Raw genomic sequence first — 19,814 nt, forward strand, 5'->3', positions numbered from 1 at the left:
GTCTCATATTTTTGACTATAGGCTAAATAAGCCAAACTGTCTACTATTTTCAAAAAATATTTCATCTCGTGTATTGTTTTCGTGTCCCCGTAGAAATGTGTTTCTTTATGTTGAACATTGGACGCATTTGAGCAGAAGAGGACCGTAAAGTGCTCTGATGTTGGCCAATTTGCGTATCTAGGATGGCGAAGGAATGTCCCGCCCTTATCCACCTCTGATTGGCTGGTACCCGCTTCCTTTGTTTGTTGGATTGGTTAGGTTTAGGCATGAGGAAGGAGATTGGTTAAGGTTAAGGTGAGAGTACCAGAGTAAGCCAATCAGAGGCAGGGTAGGGCGGGACATGGCTTCGTCCTCCTAGGAAATATAAATTCGCCTCCGGTTGTGTTGAGTTCGGACTGGTTTAAACCGACAGAAAGCTGCCGGAGCTTCTCCTTCCGACCTGCGGGGAGAAACACGACCTTCACCCCGCACACAGTGAGAGTTTACACACACCCAGCTGCAGATATTCACTCCCAATATGTCCACTTTCTGTGTCCTGAGGACTCGATGCTTCCTCCGGCAGGTATTCCCCGGCCTGCCCGCCGCCATGCAGAGACACTACAGCCTGGATGTGTCCGCTCCGCTGCTGCGGACGCAGGGCTACGTAGACGGGCGCTGGGTCTCCGCAGCCTCGGTGTTCCCTGTGCTGGACCCGGCCACCGGGGAGGAGATAGCCCGGGTGTCAGACTGTGGCCCCGCTGAGGCCAAGCAGGCTGTGGACGCTGCGTACAAGGCGTTTCATTCCTGGAAGCAGTACAGTGCTAAGGTACCGTAACCGTACTCCACTCGAAAAAACTATCAATTAAAAAATAAATGTTGTATAGCCGTCAGAAAAGTACACAAACAAAGTAATACATGGTATGTTTTCAACTGCTAGGAACCAGACTTCAATTCGGCTTACGCATAATATTAGAATTATTAAGGATAAAAGCTTAAGTTTCACTTGTGTTGCTTATTGCCTGCTGCGAACGTGAACGTGGAGCAGCTAAAAAGCATTATTAAAACAGGCTATTAGCACGACTTAGCTTGCCGAATATGTCTAAGCAAAGACGGTCTCCTAACGATTCAGAATACGTGATGGTTGCGTTCACAAAACATGAATAAGACATGAATGTGTCACATGCGTGACCACACTAAATTGCGGAATATTTGAATAGAGTTTGGCGTGAAGGCTCTGAACGACAGGTGTATTTCTGCAGACCAGTAACTGCGTGTGATACTGAGAAAACTGAGGCTAACCCTGTTAAAGTGTTTTATGAGGGCCTTGTTTGATTATCTGTAATTCAACATACTATCAGACATTTATTAGTCGACACAAAAACCAAACCAGGTTAACTTTTAATAGTCGTATACAATTCAGTCTAACTGCAGCAGGGTGGAAGAAGTATTCAAAACTTTTACTTAAGTAAATATAGCAATATTACAGTGTATAAGTACTCTGCTACAAGCAAAAGTATTCAAAATGTTATTTAAGTAAAAGTATTTGCATCAAAATATACCAAAAGAGGAAGCAAAAGTACTCTATCATACAATATATATTGTTTTATATTTAGTGATGCTTTATGTGTAAGTGTAAGCTTAGAGCTATAGTCCTAATTAATAATGAACACAATGTATTATTATACTCTGTAAGTGGATATAATAAGTGGAGTTAGTAGTATAAAGGAGCATAAAATGGAAATACTCAAAGTACAAGTACTTTAAAATTGTACACAAGCACAGTATTGTAATGTACCTCCCACCACTGAACAGCAGTGATACCAAATGTAAATGCACCAGGGCTGTAGTCAAGTCCACCTTTGTCGAGTCCAAGACCGAGTCCAAATGAGAGACCGTCAATACCGAGACAGATAAAAAGAATCCTCTTCAAGACGTTGAAGTTTACTTACCTGTTGATAATTTATGTGATGTGAGAGACCGTAGCCTGTATCTTCTATTAAGAAGATAGAAGATTTTGTAGCTAATGATTTGTAAACACAAATCATTGTAAGTGGTGTATCGTAACTCTAACTCAAGTAAAGGATCTGAATACTTGTTCCACTGAGGAAGTCTGACAACGTCTCTAGTTTGCAGCCGGGAGACACATTTGTCCCTAAAGGACCCGTTCAGTTTTCCAGCTCCTTTTTTAACATGTTCCACTCTGTGATATATTCATCTGAATTTGTTTCAGCATGCAAAAACCAGATCTAACAAACTTCACAGGCTGCCGGTTCTTTGAATACAAAAAAAACTAACCAAATATCCAAACACTGAGTCTCCCCTCCTGATGCAATCTGATTGGTTGTCCTGCAGGAGCGGAGCGTCCTGTTGAGGAAATGGTTCGACCTGCTGATGCTGCACAAACAAGACCTGGCCAAACTGATCACGTTCGAATCTGTGAGTATTAGGACTGCTCCCTCTTAGTCGATCAGTCACCTAATCGGTGGTTTTGGTCTTAGTCAACTTAGATCTCTTTAGTCCATTAGTCATGTTTGATGCTTTTTTTTCATGCTGAATGACTTATTTCCAAGAAACGTACGAGCTCATCTCTGGTAAACACAAGAATTAAAGTGGTGCTTTTAGCATGACTCTTTGCGGAGAAACTCAGATTTACAGATGTGTCGATTAAATCAACTAATCGATTAGTCGATACAATTGAACGAGTGTTAGTCGACTGAGAATTTCTTCAATCGAGCACAGCCCTAGTGAATATCCTCTGGATCAAGGGACACTTCACCCAAATAACCAAACAAACAAACATATTCTCTCATTGCTGATTGTTGACCGTCCATCTTACTGCTTTCAAAGTCCAATTTTGTCTTCCCACTGTTCCAACAATCACCACTCTTTTTTTTTTTTTGTGTGTGTACATAAATAAATTGTGAAACTTGTGTGTTGCAGGGAAAGCCCCTGCAGGAGTCTCTCGGGGAGATTGGGTACTCCGCCTCCTTCCTGGAGTGGTTTTCGGAGGAGGCGCGCCGAGTGTACGGCGACGTCGTCCCGTCGCCCGCCAAAGACCGAAAGATCCTCCTCCTCAAGCAGCCCGTGGGCGTCTCCTCCATCATCACACCGGTGAGCAGCCAATGAGAAGCTCTTCAGGCGATCCAACGTGGCTCTGTGGAGGAAATATCTCTGCAGCTATTGGATGGATTGTTTTGAAAGGATTTCGGTTGGTTATGCGCTTTTATTTAGACAAAAGAAAAGCTTAATTTACTGGGATGGCTGCGGTAACTTGACGAAACTTAGTTTTCTCCCAAAAAACTGTATTATTCAAGTAAAAGACATAAGGGAATGCAGTAAATACAGAGAGACAAACACCTCCTCAGGATGAATTGTAAGCCCTAAATTCCACCAGACGGACCCAGGGCATGATGGGAAACGCCGGCCGCTCAGCTGATCTAACAGCTGATTGGTTCAGAATCGACTCAACATAATGACGTTTTATATAAACTTTTTATTGTTTTTGAATTGGATGGATTTTAATTGCTATTTGTCTGATTTTAAAGGCTTATTCTAATAATAATTTCTTTCCTTCTTTTTGAAAAACCACCACGACCACCTAGTGGACAGAGAAAGCAATTGATTTTATTAGTCTAGTACCAAAAAGTTTAGATAAAAAGCTTAAATTCTCATGTGCAATTTTATATAATAAAAGACCGATACTTGGCGTCCATTTATCGTACAGTATTGCCCCAGAAAATATTATTCTTTTTTTGGTTTTTCCAGCACTTTTAAAAATGAGCACAACCTTTTCCATCTACAGCGGTAAAATGCAACAGACGCATCACTGCAGCAGGAATATTAATCCAGAAACCGTTGTGTTGCTCCACAGTGGAACTTCCCCAGCGCGATGATCACCAGGAAGGCCGGCGCGGCTCTGGCTGCCGGCTGCACGGTGGTGGTGAAACCGGCGGAGGACACGCCGCTGTCGGCGCTCGCCCTGGCCGAGGTCCGCACACCTAACAAGTCTCACGCTTCTGGTCCAATCCTGTGTGCTGTTTTTCCGTGAATGACCTTGTTGTTGTCTGGTTGGTTCTGCAGCTGGCGGAGCAGGCGGGCATCCCCGCTGGCGTGTTCAACGTAGTGCCGTGCTCCCGAGAGAGGACTCCGTCGGTCGGGGAGGTTCTCTGCACTGACCCACTGGTGGCCAAAATCTCCTTCACTGGCTCCACCGCCACCGGCAAGGTGAGACCATAAACCATGGCTGCTCAAAGTCTGGACCAAGGTCCACACCCGGTCCAAACGGCAAGTCAATCCGGACCTATCCCATAAACCTTGTGTAATGAATACAATACCTTGAGGTGTAAATTCCATTCAATTGTATTTATAGTATCAAATCATAACAAGAGTTATCTCCGGACACTTTACAGATAGAGTAGGTCTAGACCGCACTCTATAATTTACAGAGACCCAACAATTCCAGCAATTCCCCCCAAGAGCAAAGCATTTAGTGTGACCGTGGCGAGGAAAAACTCCCTTTTACGAAGAAACCTGGGACAGACCCAGGCTCTTGGTAGGTGGTGTCTGGCGGTGCCGGTTGGGGGTGTGATGAACAGTGGCAGTAATAGTCACAATAAAGATAATGGATCAGTGACTAGAAATAGGGTTGGGCATCGGTTGGATATTAACGATTCTGATTCTGATTCTTTGAGGGGTGGAGTTTAACGGGTCACATGGTTATTTCACAAATAAGAGGAAAGTTTTATTTTAATTAAACGGTGGGTTGCAGTTTGACGGGGCTTTTTCAATGTAAAATAAAGCCACGGTAGAGCGCCGCTTACCGTGCTCCAAGGCTGCAACACAACAAGCGCCTGGCTGCTACGGAAACCAAAACTTGCGCATGTTAAATTTGGAACCCCGTGATCAGATTTGAAACCGAATCCTCCAAACGATTCCAATAAAGAAACGATTCCGATGCAATCGTAATTTTTGAAACAATTCCAAGTAGGAATCGGTTCTCGATGCCCAACCCCTAGACTAGAAATAGTGGTCGTAGTAGTTCATGGCAGAGCAGGGCACTGCAGGGCGTTACAGGATGTAGCAGGGCACAGCAGAGCGTAGCGGAGCGTAGCAGGACGTAGCAGGACGTAGCAGGACGTAGCAGGACGTAGCAGAGCATAGCAGAGCGTAGCAGGACGTAGCAGGACATAGCAGGACACTGCAGGGCACTGCAGAGTGTAGCAGGACGTAGCAGGGCACTGCAGAGCGTAGCAGGACGTAGCAGGACACTGCAGGGCACTGCAGAGCGTAGCAGGATGTAGCAGGGCACTGCAGAGCATAGCAGGACGTAGCAGGACGTAGCAGTGCACTGCAGAGCGTAGCAGGACGTAGCAGGGCACTGCAGAGCGTAGCAGGACACTGCAGGACACTGCAGGGCACTGCAGGGTGTAGCAGGACGTAGCAGGGCACTGCAGAGCGTAGCAGGACACTGCAGGGCACTGCAGAGTGTAGCAGGATGTAGCAGGTGGACGGGAAAAAAAAAAAAAAAAAAAAAAAAAAAAAAAAAAAAAAAAAAAAAAAAAAAAAAAAAAAAAAAAAAAAAAAAAAAAAACACCACAGTGCAACCATGATTTAGGTGCCGCCCTAATCCCAGGAAACATGCTGGGCGAAAAAAAACTAACATAAGGACTCCGGGGAATAAGCTTAATGATTTCTATTTTTGAAATACATTTTCTATTGATCAATAAATTGTTGGTGATGTTGAATATACACGGTAAAAAGGCAACAAAAAAAGTCCTCTTAGTTGATATTTATACTAAACGGTAAAACTGCGAATGTGCTCTCAGGTGCTGCTGAAACTGGCTGCTGACACTGTGAAGAAGGCGTCCATGGAGCTGGGAGGCCACGCCCCCTTCATCGTGTTCGACAGCGCCGACGTCGACAGGGCGGTGGCCGGCGCCATGGCGTCCAAGTTCAGGAACTCTGGACAGGTAACGGGAAGCTCGCAGTGCTCTCTGTTAAAGGGTGACTGAAGTATGTTTCAACCTGGAGCCTGTTATCCCATCTTTTTGTGTCCTAAGTCAGTGTTTCTAAAACTCACGGACCGCCTAACTGCCAAAATATTCTCCAAATCAATAGTGCGGTCACCGTAAACTTTATTCCTCCGTACTTTCTTCAGATGTGACGCTGATCATTTGTGATGTAAATTGGAGGCAGGTTCGCATTGCTGATGGCTGACAACACAGGAAAAAAACAGCCCAATCGAATAAGTTTATTTGATATTAAATAAATGTAATAATTAAGTAAATAACAATATGTTCCTCACTGTTAGACTTTGGAGTCGCTTACAGACGGTTTGAGAAACACTGTTTTGAATTTTAAATTAAAGGGTAATTTCGTTTTTCTTTCAACCTGGATCCTATTTTCCTATGGTTTTGTGTGTAAGTGACTGATGGGAACAACAATCTTTGAAGTTGGTCCAGTATTAAGCGTGAACGCTATAACCAGCAGACACAGACTGGGCTGCAATGTAACCCTATGTGGCAAATGTGTATCGTCAATTTGGTCCACTAAAAGTTTTTTTTGTGTGCCAGTGACTCAGATTATTATTCTAAGTGTCTGACAACATTATGGAAAGGATTCCTACAGAGATAGAGCTTTAAAAACCTCTTTAAGAGCTTTCTGTTTAACCAGAAACAGCTCTGAAGTCGCTAGCGCTAAACCCACCAGACTCCATTTAAAAATACAGTACTTTTAGCATGTTTAGAGCCAGCATATTCTCACATGTAAATCGGTAAACTATGTGTTTATTTCAACCAAATCTGGAGTTGTGATGGTTGGAAAAGTGGAAAGACGACCCAAAACGGCTTTTCATAGTTTTATTTTGTTTCTGTCGACTTTGAATGAAGTGTATTTTACGATGCTAAAATGACTGATTATTATTATTATTATTATTATACTATGATTATTTAAATGGAGTCTGGTGGGTTTAGCGAACGCAATTTCGCGGATGTTTTTATGTTTAAAAAAAGGATCTTACTCTTTAACGGAAAGTTCAACCTCCTTAGAAATCCTTTCCATAATGTTGTCAGACATTTAGAATAATAATCTGAGTCTGTCAGTGCAAAACCAGCACTTTTAGTGAAGGTAAATACAAGCTGCACAATTGCCCCATTAACTTACTTTGCAGCTTGTTTCTCCACTGCCGACTAGAGCGATCTCGCTGAATACTGGACCAATGTCAAAGATTGTTGTTCCCATCAGTCACTTGGACACAAAAACATAGAGAAATAGGGTTTAACCCCCCCCCCGGTAGTTACCCTTTTTAAAAGCAGGATATTTTACCAAATCTGTCTTTGTCTCAAGCAACTAATCTTCTTTCGTACAGACGTGCGTGTGTTCCAACCGGTTCCTGGTGCAGAGCGGCATTCACGACCACTTCCTGGAGAAGCTGGGCCGAGCGATGGACGCTGAGCTGCGCCTGGGTCACGGCGCGGAGCCCGGCACCACCCAGGGGCCCCTCATCAACACCCGAGCTGCAGAGAAGGTAAACGCTGCTTTATTCCACAGCAACGGAGGCCAGCGGGTGTTGAGATATCTTGCTTTAGAGAAAGATGTTCGCTTTGGACCAAAAAAGTAGATAATATAAGACTTAGTATCTGAGTATGTGCCGATCTTTTAAGCAACAAGAAATGTTGGATCACTGACTCCGTTTACATTCACATAATATTCCGGTTTTTGCCCTTATTCTAAAAAATAAGATATTCTGACTAAGCAGTTTACATGGATAATGAAAGAGAATATTCCACTAATATTCCCGTTTACATGCAGCTGTGCAAAATGAGATTTTTCCAAAGTGTTCCAGCGGTGGCGGCCTTGTTGGAACGTGTGAACACAGCCTCCCTCTTTCATTCCTTCAACCAGCTTCTAGTAAAAGGTCGGCTCATATCCAAAAACCCGTTGATATCCAAGTCTTTGATAACGTTAACTATAGCTGTGTTTCTCCTTCGTTTCTTCTGGGCCGAGCATCTCTATACTGCAAGCCGTCGGCTGCTTGGTTTGTGTACAGCAACTTCTCTAAGGGCCACACTGGATCACTTTGAGGGCCAGACGTGTAGTTTATTGACATGCTTATTTAATCGAAAAAGTCAAATATTTTTGACTGTATTATATCTACAGTTTGGTCGACATAAAGCCCAAAAAAAAGTCAGAAGAAAAGATCCTTATCCATCATAGGTTTAGCAAATCAAGCAAAACAACAGATTGCATTTCTCGAAGCAGGCTACCACACAGCCGACTCGCAGCCACATGTTTCACAGCCTGAAGATGGAAACTCTGCTTCTGGGGGGAATATCTGAGTCTCAAAGTCGGCAAATCTGCCAAATTCTGCATTTGAATGTCGCATAGTTGCAGTTGGAAAAACAGTTTCCCGTGTTTTTGGTTTGGCGCACAACTAGTCGGGCCAAAAGTTATCATGAGCCTAAGTCGAGGCCCGTGGGCCTTTTTTGTTTGACACATGTGGTGTACAGTAACCATAGCAATACACAGAGCTTGACCTTAAGCCGTAAAGAGGCGAGAGGCCATAAACTGTCACAAACTGCAGTAAAAACACTGATTGAGACGCAGAAAATAGTAAAAAAAAAAAAAAAGTCCATCCCAGTTTTTCAAAATCCAAGGTGATGTCTTTAAATGTCTTGTTTTGGGGGAGACCCCCTAGTTCACCCAATAGAGCGTGCGCCCCATTTAGGCTGAGGCTGTCGATTTTAAAGGCCATAAAAAGCCCCAAAAATGACAAGTTTGAAAAGTCTTGTCAAAAACTCAAAGATATTCAGTTTAACATGATATAAAACAGAGAAAAACAACATATCTGAGAGCCTGAAAACAGCATTTTCTGCAATTTTTGGCCTGAAAAATTACGATTAATCGATTTATTAAAATAGTTGTGGATTATTTTTCTGTCGATCGACTAATCGATGAGTGGAGTTACGGTTGCAGCTCTCCAGCTCAGTGCGACTCTCTCTGCCCACCCCCCCCAGGTGGTCCAGCAGGTATCGGACGCGGTGTCGAGGGGGGCGAAGGTGCTGCGGGGCGGGAAGCGTCTGGACGGCTCCTTCATGGAGCCCACTCTGCTGGCCGGCGTCACCACGGACATGATCTGCACCCAGGAGGAAACCTTCGGCCCGCTGCTGCCCGTCATCAGGTGCGCACGCTCGCCGGTTTATTCATGTTTAAAATCATTGCATACAACATGCTTATACCAGTTTGACAGTGAGTGCAAATGGACAGTATTGAACTTGTTCTGCGCGACACACACACACACACACACACACACACACACACACACACACACACACACACACACACACACACACACACACACACACACACACACACACACACACACACACACAAACTAGCTGCAGACAGCAGAGACGAATCATTACAAATAGAAATAGTTGCAAACTCTGCATTAAAACAGCTCTTCTAAAGAAAGCTGTTCTGCATTGAAACCAACAAGCAAAGCTGCTGGTTGTGTTCAGGTTCTGAAGATGTTGGCGCGGTCGACTTGGTCAGTTAGGACAGAAGACATACCACTTCTCTTGTAAATACCACTTCTCTTGTAAATTGTAAATGATATGCATGTTTTTATATCATGTTCATATTATTTGTATTAGGACTGGAGTTGTTTATTTATTATGTTTATTTTGAATTGAGATAGTTAAGTATGTACATTTTATTGTGTATAAAAGCCCAACCAGGGACTGGAGTTGAAAATTAGCGTCTGCTATAAACTTTTAATGCCACACTTCAGTGACGAGCTTTGTTTTGACACTATGTCTGTCTGCATTGTCCCTGTCAAATAAATAAATAAATGAAAAAAATTATTTAACGTGGTTTATTAAAGCTGGATTAATTATAATAATAATAGAACTTGTATACAAGGATCTTTCCGGTTTGAGAATCCACAGTCAGCGGAATTGCTGTTTCTCTCTTTTCTCGCCCCAAAAAGAATGCAGTTCAAAAATCACAGTTCAATAGATGTAAAATGTGCAAGCTACTGTGATTGGTTAATACTAAGGCGGGAGATGGCCGTGGATTTAGACTTTGGCGCCTCCCTCGTTGGTGCACAGGCTGGTTACTAAAGCTGCAGACACACCGAGCAGACGGCCAACCGTGGGACTGGTCAGTCTCCCCGAGTCGGTCCAAAAAGTTCCTCAGAACACACCGAAGAGACGAGATGTAATACGTCTCCATAACAGCAGGCGGCGCTAATCTGTATTGTCGCCCAAAAATGAAAACCGGCAGCTGATTGGACGAACGCCTCACGTGGGTATACGATCTCATATTGTACTAAAATAGTTCACCGTAACATGTTTCTGAAAACATTTTAAGAGAGAAATAGGTCGTGCAGTTGCTGAATCTGTCTTCATTTCAGATCAACAAAGGTCAGTTTAAAAGATTTTCGTCAGATTTTGAGAGACTCTAGTCACGCGCATCCCGCGCCCCGTTTCCTGGTTAGCTCTCCACCAATCAGATGGGTCATTGAGTCCGACTGCCAGCAGTGCCCGCCCCGCCGATTCCACATGTCAAATCGGCCAAAATGAACGGGACACACCGAACAGACTCGAGTCACCGACCTCGCCAGACTGTCCGACGGCCGATTTATCGGCTCGGCGTGTCAGCGCCTTAAGAGGAAGTCAAACTGGTTCAAACCAGTCCCGACTGCCTCCCCAACCTCAAGTGTCAGTGCTCTGTGTGTGTACGTATTGTTTTGCCAGGAACAGACATTATTTAAGATGACTGTTAAATCGTACTAGTAAATATTCCTAACAATATCTGTTAAATATAACTTTTGTTTGTGTGTGTGATTTCCAGGTTTAACACGGAGGAAGAGGCTCTGGCGATCGCCAACGCATCTAACGTCGGGCTGGCAGGTGAGTGCGTCTCTCTGAGCTCCTGCAGGCAAAGAAAAGTCCCGGAAATGTTCGAACTGAACCGTATGTTAGAAGATGGAATATAAACGTTGTGAAAGTCAACTTATTGTCTGTTTGCCGATAGATTCAGCTGCATCTTGAAAGAAAAGTTAGTTAGTAAAGGAAGTGAGGGAAGTCTGAGCCTGCTGACTCAAGTGAACGGTTACATTTTGAGCCTTTGGAGTTAAACCGGTTTGCTGACCCATTATGACATAATATATTAGGTTTGGAAATGTGGATTTTGAAGGATGTGATTCCTTAAAAATGGCCAGTCCGTGGGCTTCTGCATTGGGTTTTAATCAACCCTTGTGTCGTCTTCCCGTCAACTATATAAAAATGTTTTTTGGGGTTTTATCAACGTTTTGGTCACTTTTCGTCAACATTTTTATCACGGTTTCTGCCGTTTTGTCGCGATTTACTGACGTTTTTGTCACTTTTTCAATGTTTTTGGCACTTTTTTGACGTTTTCTTCCGGCATTTTTTTCATTGTGTGTTGCTTTTCCCAACAGTTTGTCGTTGCTACATTTTCGGCGCTTATTTCGACGTCCCATTTATTCTGAAGTAAAAAAAAACTTTAAAAACCGGTCAGATTTGACCCGAGGACAACATGAGGCCTAAACTTTGCTATGATCTTATTTTGTCTGTCCTCAGGTTACTTCTACTCGCAGGATGTGAGTCAGATCTGGCGGGTGGCGGAGGCGTTGGAGGTGGGGATGGTCGGAGTCAACGAGGGCCTGCTGTCCACCCCTGAGGCCTCGTTCGGGGGGGTCAAACAGTCCGGTTTGGGCCGCGAAGGCTCAAAGTACGGCATCGAAGAGTACCTGGAGGTCAAGTACATGTGCTTCGGAGGCCTGAAACCCTGAAACCTAACGGAGCAGCGCCACAGGTCCAGACTGTGGTACTACACTCATTTAACTGCAGTAATCATTAAAGGTCCTAGCTGTAGATCTCAGGTTTGAATTGATTTAATTTTCAAAAAGTTTCTATATCAGAAATGTGGGTTTCTTTCCACCAAATTTTCAAAAGAAAGTAACGTGGATGGTTCCCTACAACGCTCTTCACAAGTAAAATAACTGATCAGTTCAATACTTTCATTGAATTTGGGTGTTTTATTCAATGTTATTAATTAATGTCAGAAAAAGCTTCTTAAATGTGGGGGAAAAAACACAAAAGTGACAAAAAAACATCGGAAGTAGTGACAAATGAACTCAGATAAAAGTGACAAAAGTGTCGAAAAAGACGACCAAAACGTTTTAATTTTAAATTTTGACCGAGAAAATTCTGATGTTTTCCTAAACCTAAAACAAGCAACACAAAGGTCCGCTTAATGCTTTATTGTTCACATTTACAAACATTTCTTTATTATTTTTTACAAGAGAAAAGATTTTTAACATGATGACTAACTCATGAGTCACACGCAGTTATAAACTTCCCCAAATCCAATAAAGACCAGGACACACGATGCTAATGTTAGCATGAACTCTGAGAAAAGCATCATTCATGTTTCAGTCCCGAATGCCGCTTCTTCATGCCACAAAATAATGCAGTTTGCTAATAAATATCCCTTCGGGAAAACAGAAAAAAGAAGCTGCACACTTGATTATGGAAGAAAAGGGAGATTAACTGTGATGAAATGAATAAATGCACAAAACCGTTTTGCTAGATTTTTGTAAAATCATTGTATTGAACATCCCGATGTTGACGTCCTGTAGAAGCCTGTTCATGTAAAAATCTGTATTTTTTTATGATTAAAATACTTCTATATGCTTTCAAAGTGGGTCTAAAAATAATTCCAAGCATCAGAATTCGGCCATTTATACAAAAATGTGTCAGCGTATTTGTCTTGTGTTTGGAACATTAGCAAGTTTCTGAAGTCCTTGAACACATTTCAATAATATCTGTAAAGCCCAGTTCAGACCAAAGATTGTTGAAACTTGCAGCTACTTGCAACGCTCTGGTCTGCAGAGTTCTGAAAGCTGCAACTTTAATAAGACAAGACGGTGTATCATCTGCATAGCAACAACTCTGTACTTCTGTTCTAACTTCAGACTTTCAGGCTTTTGGGTAGCTGGATATATCATTTGTAGCGTCTTAAAATATGAATGAGGAGAGTGATAGTGAGATGCTCGCTACAACTGCATTTCTAGTAGAGATGAAACGGAGAAAACATTTTATTTGTCTGATTCTCTGCTTTGTTCTATCGCCGTAGCCGCTCCCTCTCTTCAGTCTCTCTCTAGTCTCTCAATGCCAGACCTTCCTCTACAGCGCTGTGGAGGAGGGTCTGGCTAGTCCACACAGCATTCCTGGATGGGAGAAAAACGTGCTCTGGTTTATTGGCATTTCTTTAAACCAATCACAATCGTCGAGGCGAAATAGCCTCGGGAAGGAACTTGTTTTGGTGGAACGTGTACGTTCAAAAGTAGTTTGTCGTGCAAAACTAGTCCGAGACTGGCCTGAAACTTTTCCTGCAACGATCCAAAATTATTTAATTTCACTGAGAATCTATGGTCTGAACTGGGCTTTAAACCTCTGTGTTGCATAAACATGTTCATAAATACATAAATGAATATAAAATGTTGAACAAGCGGCGTGATGTTAATGTTAGGACGCCAGCTTTTAACATGTATGCATGCACTTATTATTTTTGTATTTTTTTTAAACATATTTCTTTACGGAGATAAATACCATGAGAAGATGTAAGTAATTATTGTGGTACGGTAGTTTAATAAATACCTTGTTACTGTTTAGATTGATGTTGTTGGGCAGGTTTTGTTTTAAACTTCTGACAGATAACCACAGGAAGTAAAATCATGGTCGCCAATGTTATAAGTGCCATAAAACAGACTTTTATTTCTAATGTGAAGTGAAAATTGTCTTAACTGTGATATAATGTTGTCGTCATAGTTAATGTAAAAAGAGGGGATACATTTTTGTATTTCTGACTATAGATATTAATGGAAAATTAAAGAGGAAATTGTAATACTACATGTTGTGATGATTTCTTTTTATGGCACAGGAGCATTCATACTGAAGTTTTTACCCAAACAATTTAATGGTTGAAAGGTATTACTTTGTATACATAACATGTTTTGGTGCTAACGATGTTTTTAGAAAAGCATTGAAGGACATAAATGTGACCAGGGCTTTAAATGAACTTTTTTGATCACCAGCCAACATGGCTACTAGGTTTTTAAAGTTACCTGCCAGTCAGATTTGCCACTAGCCACGTTTTGTTTTTTCCTAGTCTCGCTTTGCCAGACCTTCCTCCACAGCGCTGCGGAGGAAGGTCTGAGGAAATTTCTTGGCTGAAAACAGACCAACCTGGCAACAGTTCTGCAGCCGGCTGATTCAAGCAGACGCAGAGTTGTTTGCTTCATTCATCACGGGCCAAAATGGCTAGTAACTTTTAAAATGTTTGGGTGTCAATTTAAAGCCCTGGACATGACAGATTTGGGAGTTGTTGGAAGGTGATTATTTTCTGTTTTGACGCACCAGGTTAGCGGGTTCCTCCTGCTTCCAGTTTTTGTGCTAAGCTAGTCCAAACACATCATAGACTTTCTTTAGGTAATGAAAATAATTTAAACAAATTTTTTTTTGTAGTCTCTCTCTCAAAACGGTCAGTTCAGGATAGCTGTGTCGAAAGCAACAGTTTTGTTAAGTTTGAGATAAAGCAATAAGGGGCCAGTTATTTTATTAGCTTAGGGTTAGCTTTAGTCTGCTAAACTTTGCTAACTCTTGGATGGATAGGTCTAGAGCTGCAAAGATGAATCGATTAGTTGTCAACTATTAAATTAATCGGCAACTACTTGTCCTGTCCTCTGTGACGGAAACTGAATATCTTTGAGTTGTGGACAAAACGAGACATTTGAGGTCAAATTGGACTTTTTGGGAAACACTGTTCCACAATTTTCACCATTTTCTGACATTTTAGAGACCACACTACTGATCCATTCATCCATGAAATCATCCACAGTTTAATCAATGATGAAAATAATCGTTAGCTGCTGCCCTAGATCGGTGACTAGCTTGTTAATAAGATACAACATGTAAATCAAACAGACTTTGCAGTTGTTGGAAGGTGGATTTTTCCCGGTTTTTGTTGGAACTAGGCTAGCAGTTTCTCCCTGCTTCCAGTCTTTGTGCTAAGATAGGCTAACCTTGTCCTAGACGCACAGTTGAAACTATCCATCTTCTCATGTGGCTCCGGGGAAAGACAAGTTCTAAAAATGTCTGCTTCTTCTTAAAATCTCTACCTTTTAAAAGTCTGCATTTCAGAAGTGAATATGCCAACACAGGTCTTCAAGGTTGTCTTATTGTAGAGAATCATCCAAATATCTCGAAATTATTTTGCCCAAATGTGGATGTCTGAACCCACATGATCCTGCGTGAGGAGTCGCAGGTCTGTCCTTTTGGGCCTTAAGTCGTTTTGAAGGAGTTAGAGCCTGAAATGGGACGCTGGTTCATCTTACTGACTCTCACAGAAATGGGAGTCCTTCAAGTGAAAACGTTCGCTACCACTTGAGGCTGCCAGAGTGCAAACGTCCCAGAGGAGTCCCGCCTGCGTCACCGGGAGGTCGGCTGGCCCCGTCAGCCGAAGGCGTTGCCGTTACGGGCAGCCTGGCCGCTGGTCCGGTTCCTGCTGCGGACGGGTCGGTCCCGGCTGAAGATGGTGTCCTGGTCGCTGTCCAGCTCCGACTCTGACATCATCAGGCTGGAGTTGTGATCTGTGCTGCGGTGTTTGATACCTGCAGAGAGGTAAGTTGTTTGATTCTTAAAGGGACAGCTCACATCAAATTCCAAAATCCATATTTACCTCTAATCTGTTGTGCTATTAATCAGTTTAGATACTAAACTGAAAATATATTTATTAGATTAGATGTGGAGCTCAAAGTGCCAAAAAATAGCCTTTGAAAAACTAAACTGCAATGTCTCTGCAGAAATCATGACTCGGTTACTCAAGTTAATCCACAGACCTGGGGCACGTTAAATCTCAAGACCGGAAACCGTGAAACGGTGTGCAGCGGCTTTGAGATATGGTTTCTCTCGTTTGGTGGGCATGTCTCTCGTTTATTGGCTGTGTCACAGGTGATACCCAATCAGCCGAGACATGTCTGTAAACTTGTGGTAATAGAATGGCAGAGCGCTTGCGCACACAACAGTTGTTACTAACCTAGCTCTGGGAAGCTTATTCCTCGGAGTCCTTATGTTTTTTTCGCCCAGCAATTTTCCTTGGATTAGGGTGGTACCTAAATCATGGTTGCAGCTGTCGCTGTGGTCCTGCTCCACGCCCTGCTATGCCCTGCTACACCCTGCTACGCTCTGCAGTGCCCTGCTACGCCTTGCTACACCCTGTAAAGCCCTGCAGTGCCCTGCTACGCTATGAACTACTACAACTACTATTTCTATTGTGACTATAATTGCTACTGTTCATCACACCCCCAACCGGCACCGTCAGACACCTCCTACCAAGAGTCTGGGTCTGTCTCAGGTTTCTCCCTAAAAGGAAGTTTTTCCTCACCACTGTCGCACTAAATGCTCTTGGGGGAATTACTGGAATTGTTGGGTCTTTGTAAATTATAGAGTGTGGTCTAGACCTACTCTATCTGTAAAGTGTCCTTGTTATGATTTGATACTATAAATACAATTGAATTGAATTGAACAGGGTGTTCAACGCACCCCCGTGACCCTGGATACAAGCGTTGGAGGCGGAGCTTGGTTCCTTCCTATGACAGTTCCTCAGTGGCACATGAAGCCATAGAGCAGACGCTGCTTCCTTTTTAGCGCTCCGCCAACTTGACTGGTTGTTAAACGATCGCCTGGCTCTGCTAGACTTTCCAGACCGAATGGATCAAATTCTGATAGAACAACAAGTCATTTTGCGGGAGTTGTGACGCTCAAAAATATGTGGGATGGTAATACGTTCACTACACTTTTAAACGAGGCCACGTCTATTTAGGAGACAGGAAGTGCGTAGTGATTCATACCATTGGCGCTATCTTTAGTTATAGAGACTCTTTGCTTGCAGCATGTTTCTGTATTTGGTCACAGTGGGTCCTATTGTAACAATCTAAGCGCACGGTGTGAAGCGCCTGGTGCAGGAGTGTTTAGGGCGTGTCCAAATCCACTTTTGCTATTTTGACGACGAAATAAAAAGGGTCAGTGCGCCGGGCGCCTGGTCCTAAAGGGTTGTCCTTAGTGTCTTCATTAATCAGAGGTGTGTTTTGGGCGTAACATGCAATCAACCAATCAGAGATCATCTCCAATTCCCTTTAAAAGCCAGGCGCGTTTGGACCTTGGAGCATTGCTGTTATGATGGAGGATTTACACCGTAATATTACACACATTTTACTAATGTGCTGTTAAAATAACAATGAAATGCTGCGTTATTGACTTTAGACCAGGTTTTTGTTGGTCAATGGCGCGATCACTTCCCGCTGCCTCAAGATGGCAATACTCCCAGAATGCACCTGAACACACCTCCCTGTAAGACCAGCACGCCCCAGAATGCACCTGAACACACCTCCCTGTAAGACCGGCTCTCCGTGGGCGCACAGATGGGCGCAGGTGCATTTGCTATTTAAACGACGCGGGCACTGGGCGGGAAATCGACAGCTGCGTGGGTCTTAAACTAGCAAAGACACTTGCGTTGGGCTTTGCGCTGCGTTGTGCCGGGTGAAAGATAGGGCCTGTTGTCTGTCTTTGCATTGCGTTGAGCATTGCGTTGAGCTGTCAGTCAGGACCAAAGACGCTCTGAATAATCAAAGTGACTCACTGAATTTGGGTCTGAGCTCCACCCGCTCCTGTTCGTCCATGTTGTCCAGGATGGTGTATTTGGTTTTCTTCCTCACTTTGTTCTGTCTCCTCCTGAACACAGGAGACACAAACGGGCCGTTCAGACACACATTGACGCCGCGACGCCATCAGGACAACAACAGGTTTGAACAAGACAAAACATCTGGAACCGGTATCGTGTGTGGGGACCTGCGTTCACCTCTTGCAGCAGCAGATGACGGTCCAGCTGACGGACAGGATGAAGACCACGAGCATGAAGCTGGTCAGGATGACATACAGCACCCTCCACTCTGACAGGAAGAACAAATCACCACAGTTACATAAAACCTGATGCATCTAACTACAAAGCTAGGACCGTCTGTGTGCGCGTCTGTCTGTCAGATATCTCAAAAACTGTTCATCCGATCTATTTCCTGTCCTTCCAGAAAAATGCGAGTTTTTCTGTGATTGTGCGGGCAAAAGTCCTCGATTATGCGGCACGTTTTCTTAAAAAATGCGATGGAATATGCAGAATATTTATGCAATTTTATGCGATGAAAACTGCAGTTTGATGAAAAAGAGAAAAAAAAGTAACCCCCCCCCCCCACACCCTGCTCTTCCATGATGTTCATTTCATAACGTTCCCATGGCAACAGGGGAAAATGGCTGCTCTTGTGTGAAGTAAACGCAACATTTTTCAACTTTCTGCTAAGATATGTTACTTTTTTGCAACAAAAATGCAGGGATTATGAAATCATGCAAGCCCCGCATATTTTGCGCGGAAATCAGCAATTTATGCAGCGATAGTGCGCCGTATTTGAAAAAATGTCAGATACTGTCCCAGAACAGTCTCCCATGACTGTCCCGGGACAGTCAGACACTGTCCTGTGACTCCCAGACACTGTCCTGTGACTCCCATGACTGTCCCGGGACAGTCAGACACTGTCCTGTGACTCCCAGACACTGTCCTGTGACTCCCAGACACTGTCCTGTGACTCCCATGACTGTCCCGGGACAGTCAAACACTGTCCCGGGACAGTCAAACACTGTCCTGTGACTCCCAAAATACCTCTGCTATTTAAATCCATACTTTAATGGTATTATATAAGCCACTAAGCCTGTTTGAAAATAAACACCTTTGCTGAAATTCATGCAATATCTTTGATGAAAAAGTACTTTTATGTTATCGACTCAGAAATCAGTATTTATTGTGTATCTTGGTTCAGGAGTTTGGGTCATTATTTCTTGGAAATGTAGTTTTTTCTGTTATTACATTCTTCCTTGAACTTCTGATTTGTAAGTCATGATATTTTAATCTGATGCCAATGATCAGAGCTTATAATTACCACAGTTGCTCTCTCCGTCGCCTAGGTAACGACGAATCAGGTTCTCCGTCCAGAAGGGGTCGCATGCACACTGCTTGGTGATTGGATCACACTGACCATGGCCCGAACAGCGGAGCAAACACACTGAAGAAAACGGGACAGAGAAAAATGATGGTAAGATGCCATTTCAAAATTTGTTCTGAAAAAAATGACTGCTGTTGTTGCAGCCATCCTACAGGGCAGATGCACACTATCAGTTAACGTTAGGGCTGGACAATTAATCGCAATTTTATCGAAATTGCAATATGGACTAGTGCAATATCCAAATATGGCAGGCGGGGCCCCATTTTTGTTAAAGGCTAAATATGTGTCAAACCATTCTGAATGAAGTATTGGGGTGCTGCAGAGACATCCCGGCCTACAGATCCTACTCTACAGAAAAGAAAATTGTTTGGTACAGATCCTCACAAAAATCACACTATAATCATTTTCAGTTTTTAGATTTGAATGAAAATGAGAATGATACAAAAATGATCATTCCCTCCAATATCGTGAATCATATCGCAATCGCAATATCAGTCAAAATAATCACTATTAGATAATTTCCTCATATCGTGCAGCCCTAGTTAGCGTCCACTAAAAGTTCTGTTGTTGCCGCTGACAGACTCAGATTATTATTCTAAGTGTCTGACAACATTATGGAAAGGACCCCTACAGAGATAGACCTTTTAGATAAAGAGTAAGATCCTTTTAGTTTAACATGAAACAGCCCCGAAATCACCATCAC

At 43.1% G+C, this 19,814-nt stretch overlaps 2 protein-coding genes across 3 annotated transcripts in view; one reads left to right on the top strand and one right to left on the bottom strand.

Moving 5' to 3' along the window:
• Positions 1-13,916, top strand: aldh5a1 (aldehyde dehydrogenase 5 family, member A1 (succinate-semialdehyde dehydrogenase)). 2 transcript variants are annotated; one of them, XM_039805848.1, is made up of 11 exons: positions 281-474; positions 563-805; positions 2,332-2,415; positions 2,920-3,090; positions 3,851-3,967; positions 4,060-4,203; positions 5,805-5,948; positions 7,346-7,504; positions 8,994-9,157; positions 10,834-10,892; positions 11,583-13,916. In XM_039805848.1, the coding sequence occupies exons 2-11, from the start codon at positions 587-589 to the stop codon at positions 11,792-11,794; spliced, it is 1,473 nt and encodes a 490-aa protein (XP_039661782.1). In that variant the 5' UTR covers positions 281-474; positions 563-586; the 3' UTR covers positions 11,795-13,916. The 2 variants fall into 2 exon arrangements, with proteins under 2 accessions (XP_039661781.1, XP_039661782.1); XM_039805847.1 differs by having other exon boundaries at positions 1-805.
• The window catches only part of kiaa0319 (KIAA0319 ortholog), a 26,970-nt gene continuing 19,406 nt past the window's right edge, over positions 12,251-19,814 (bottom strand). The window contains exons 13-16 of the mRNA XM_039806173.1: positions 19,049-19,171; positions 17,923-18,013; positions 17,704-17,795; positions 12,251-15,676 (exon numbers count right to left, since the gene is read on the bottom strand). Of these exons, the coding sequence (XP_039662107.1) occupies positions 15,519-15,676; positions 17,704-17,795; positions 17,923-18,013; positions 19,049-19,171 (464 nt within the window). The 3' untranslated portion in view covers positions 12,251-15,518. The remainder of the gene's footprint in view (positions 15,677-17,703; positions 17,796-17,922; positions 18,014-19,048; positions 19,172-19,814) is intronic.

The sequence above is a fragment of the Perca fluviatilis genome, chromosome 7, assembly GCF_010015445.1.
Source record: "Perca fluviatilis chromosome 7, GENO_Pfluv_1.0, whole genome shotgun sequence".
Taxonomy (NCBI): Eukaryota; Metazoa; Chordata; class Actinopteri; order Perciformes; family Percidae; genus Perca; species Perca fluviatilis.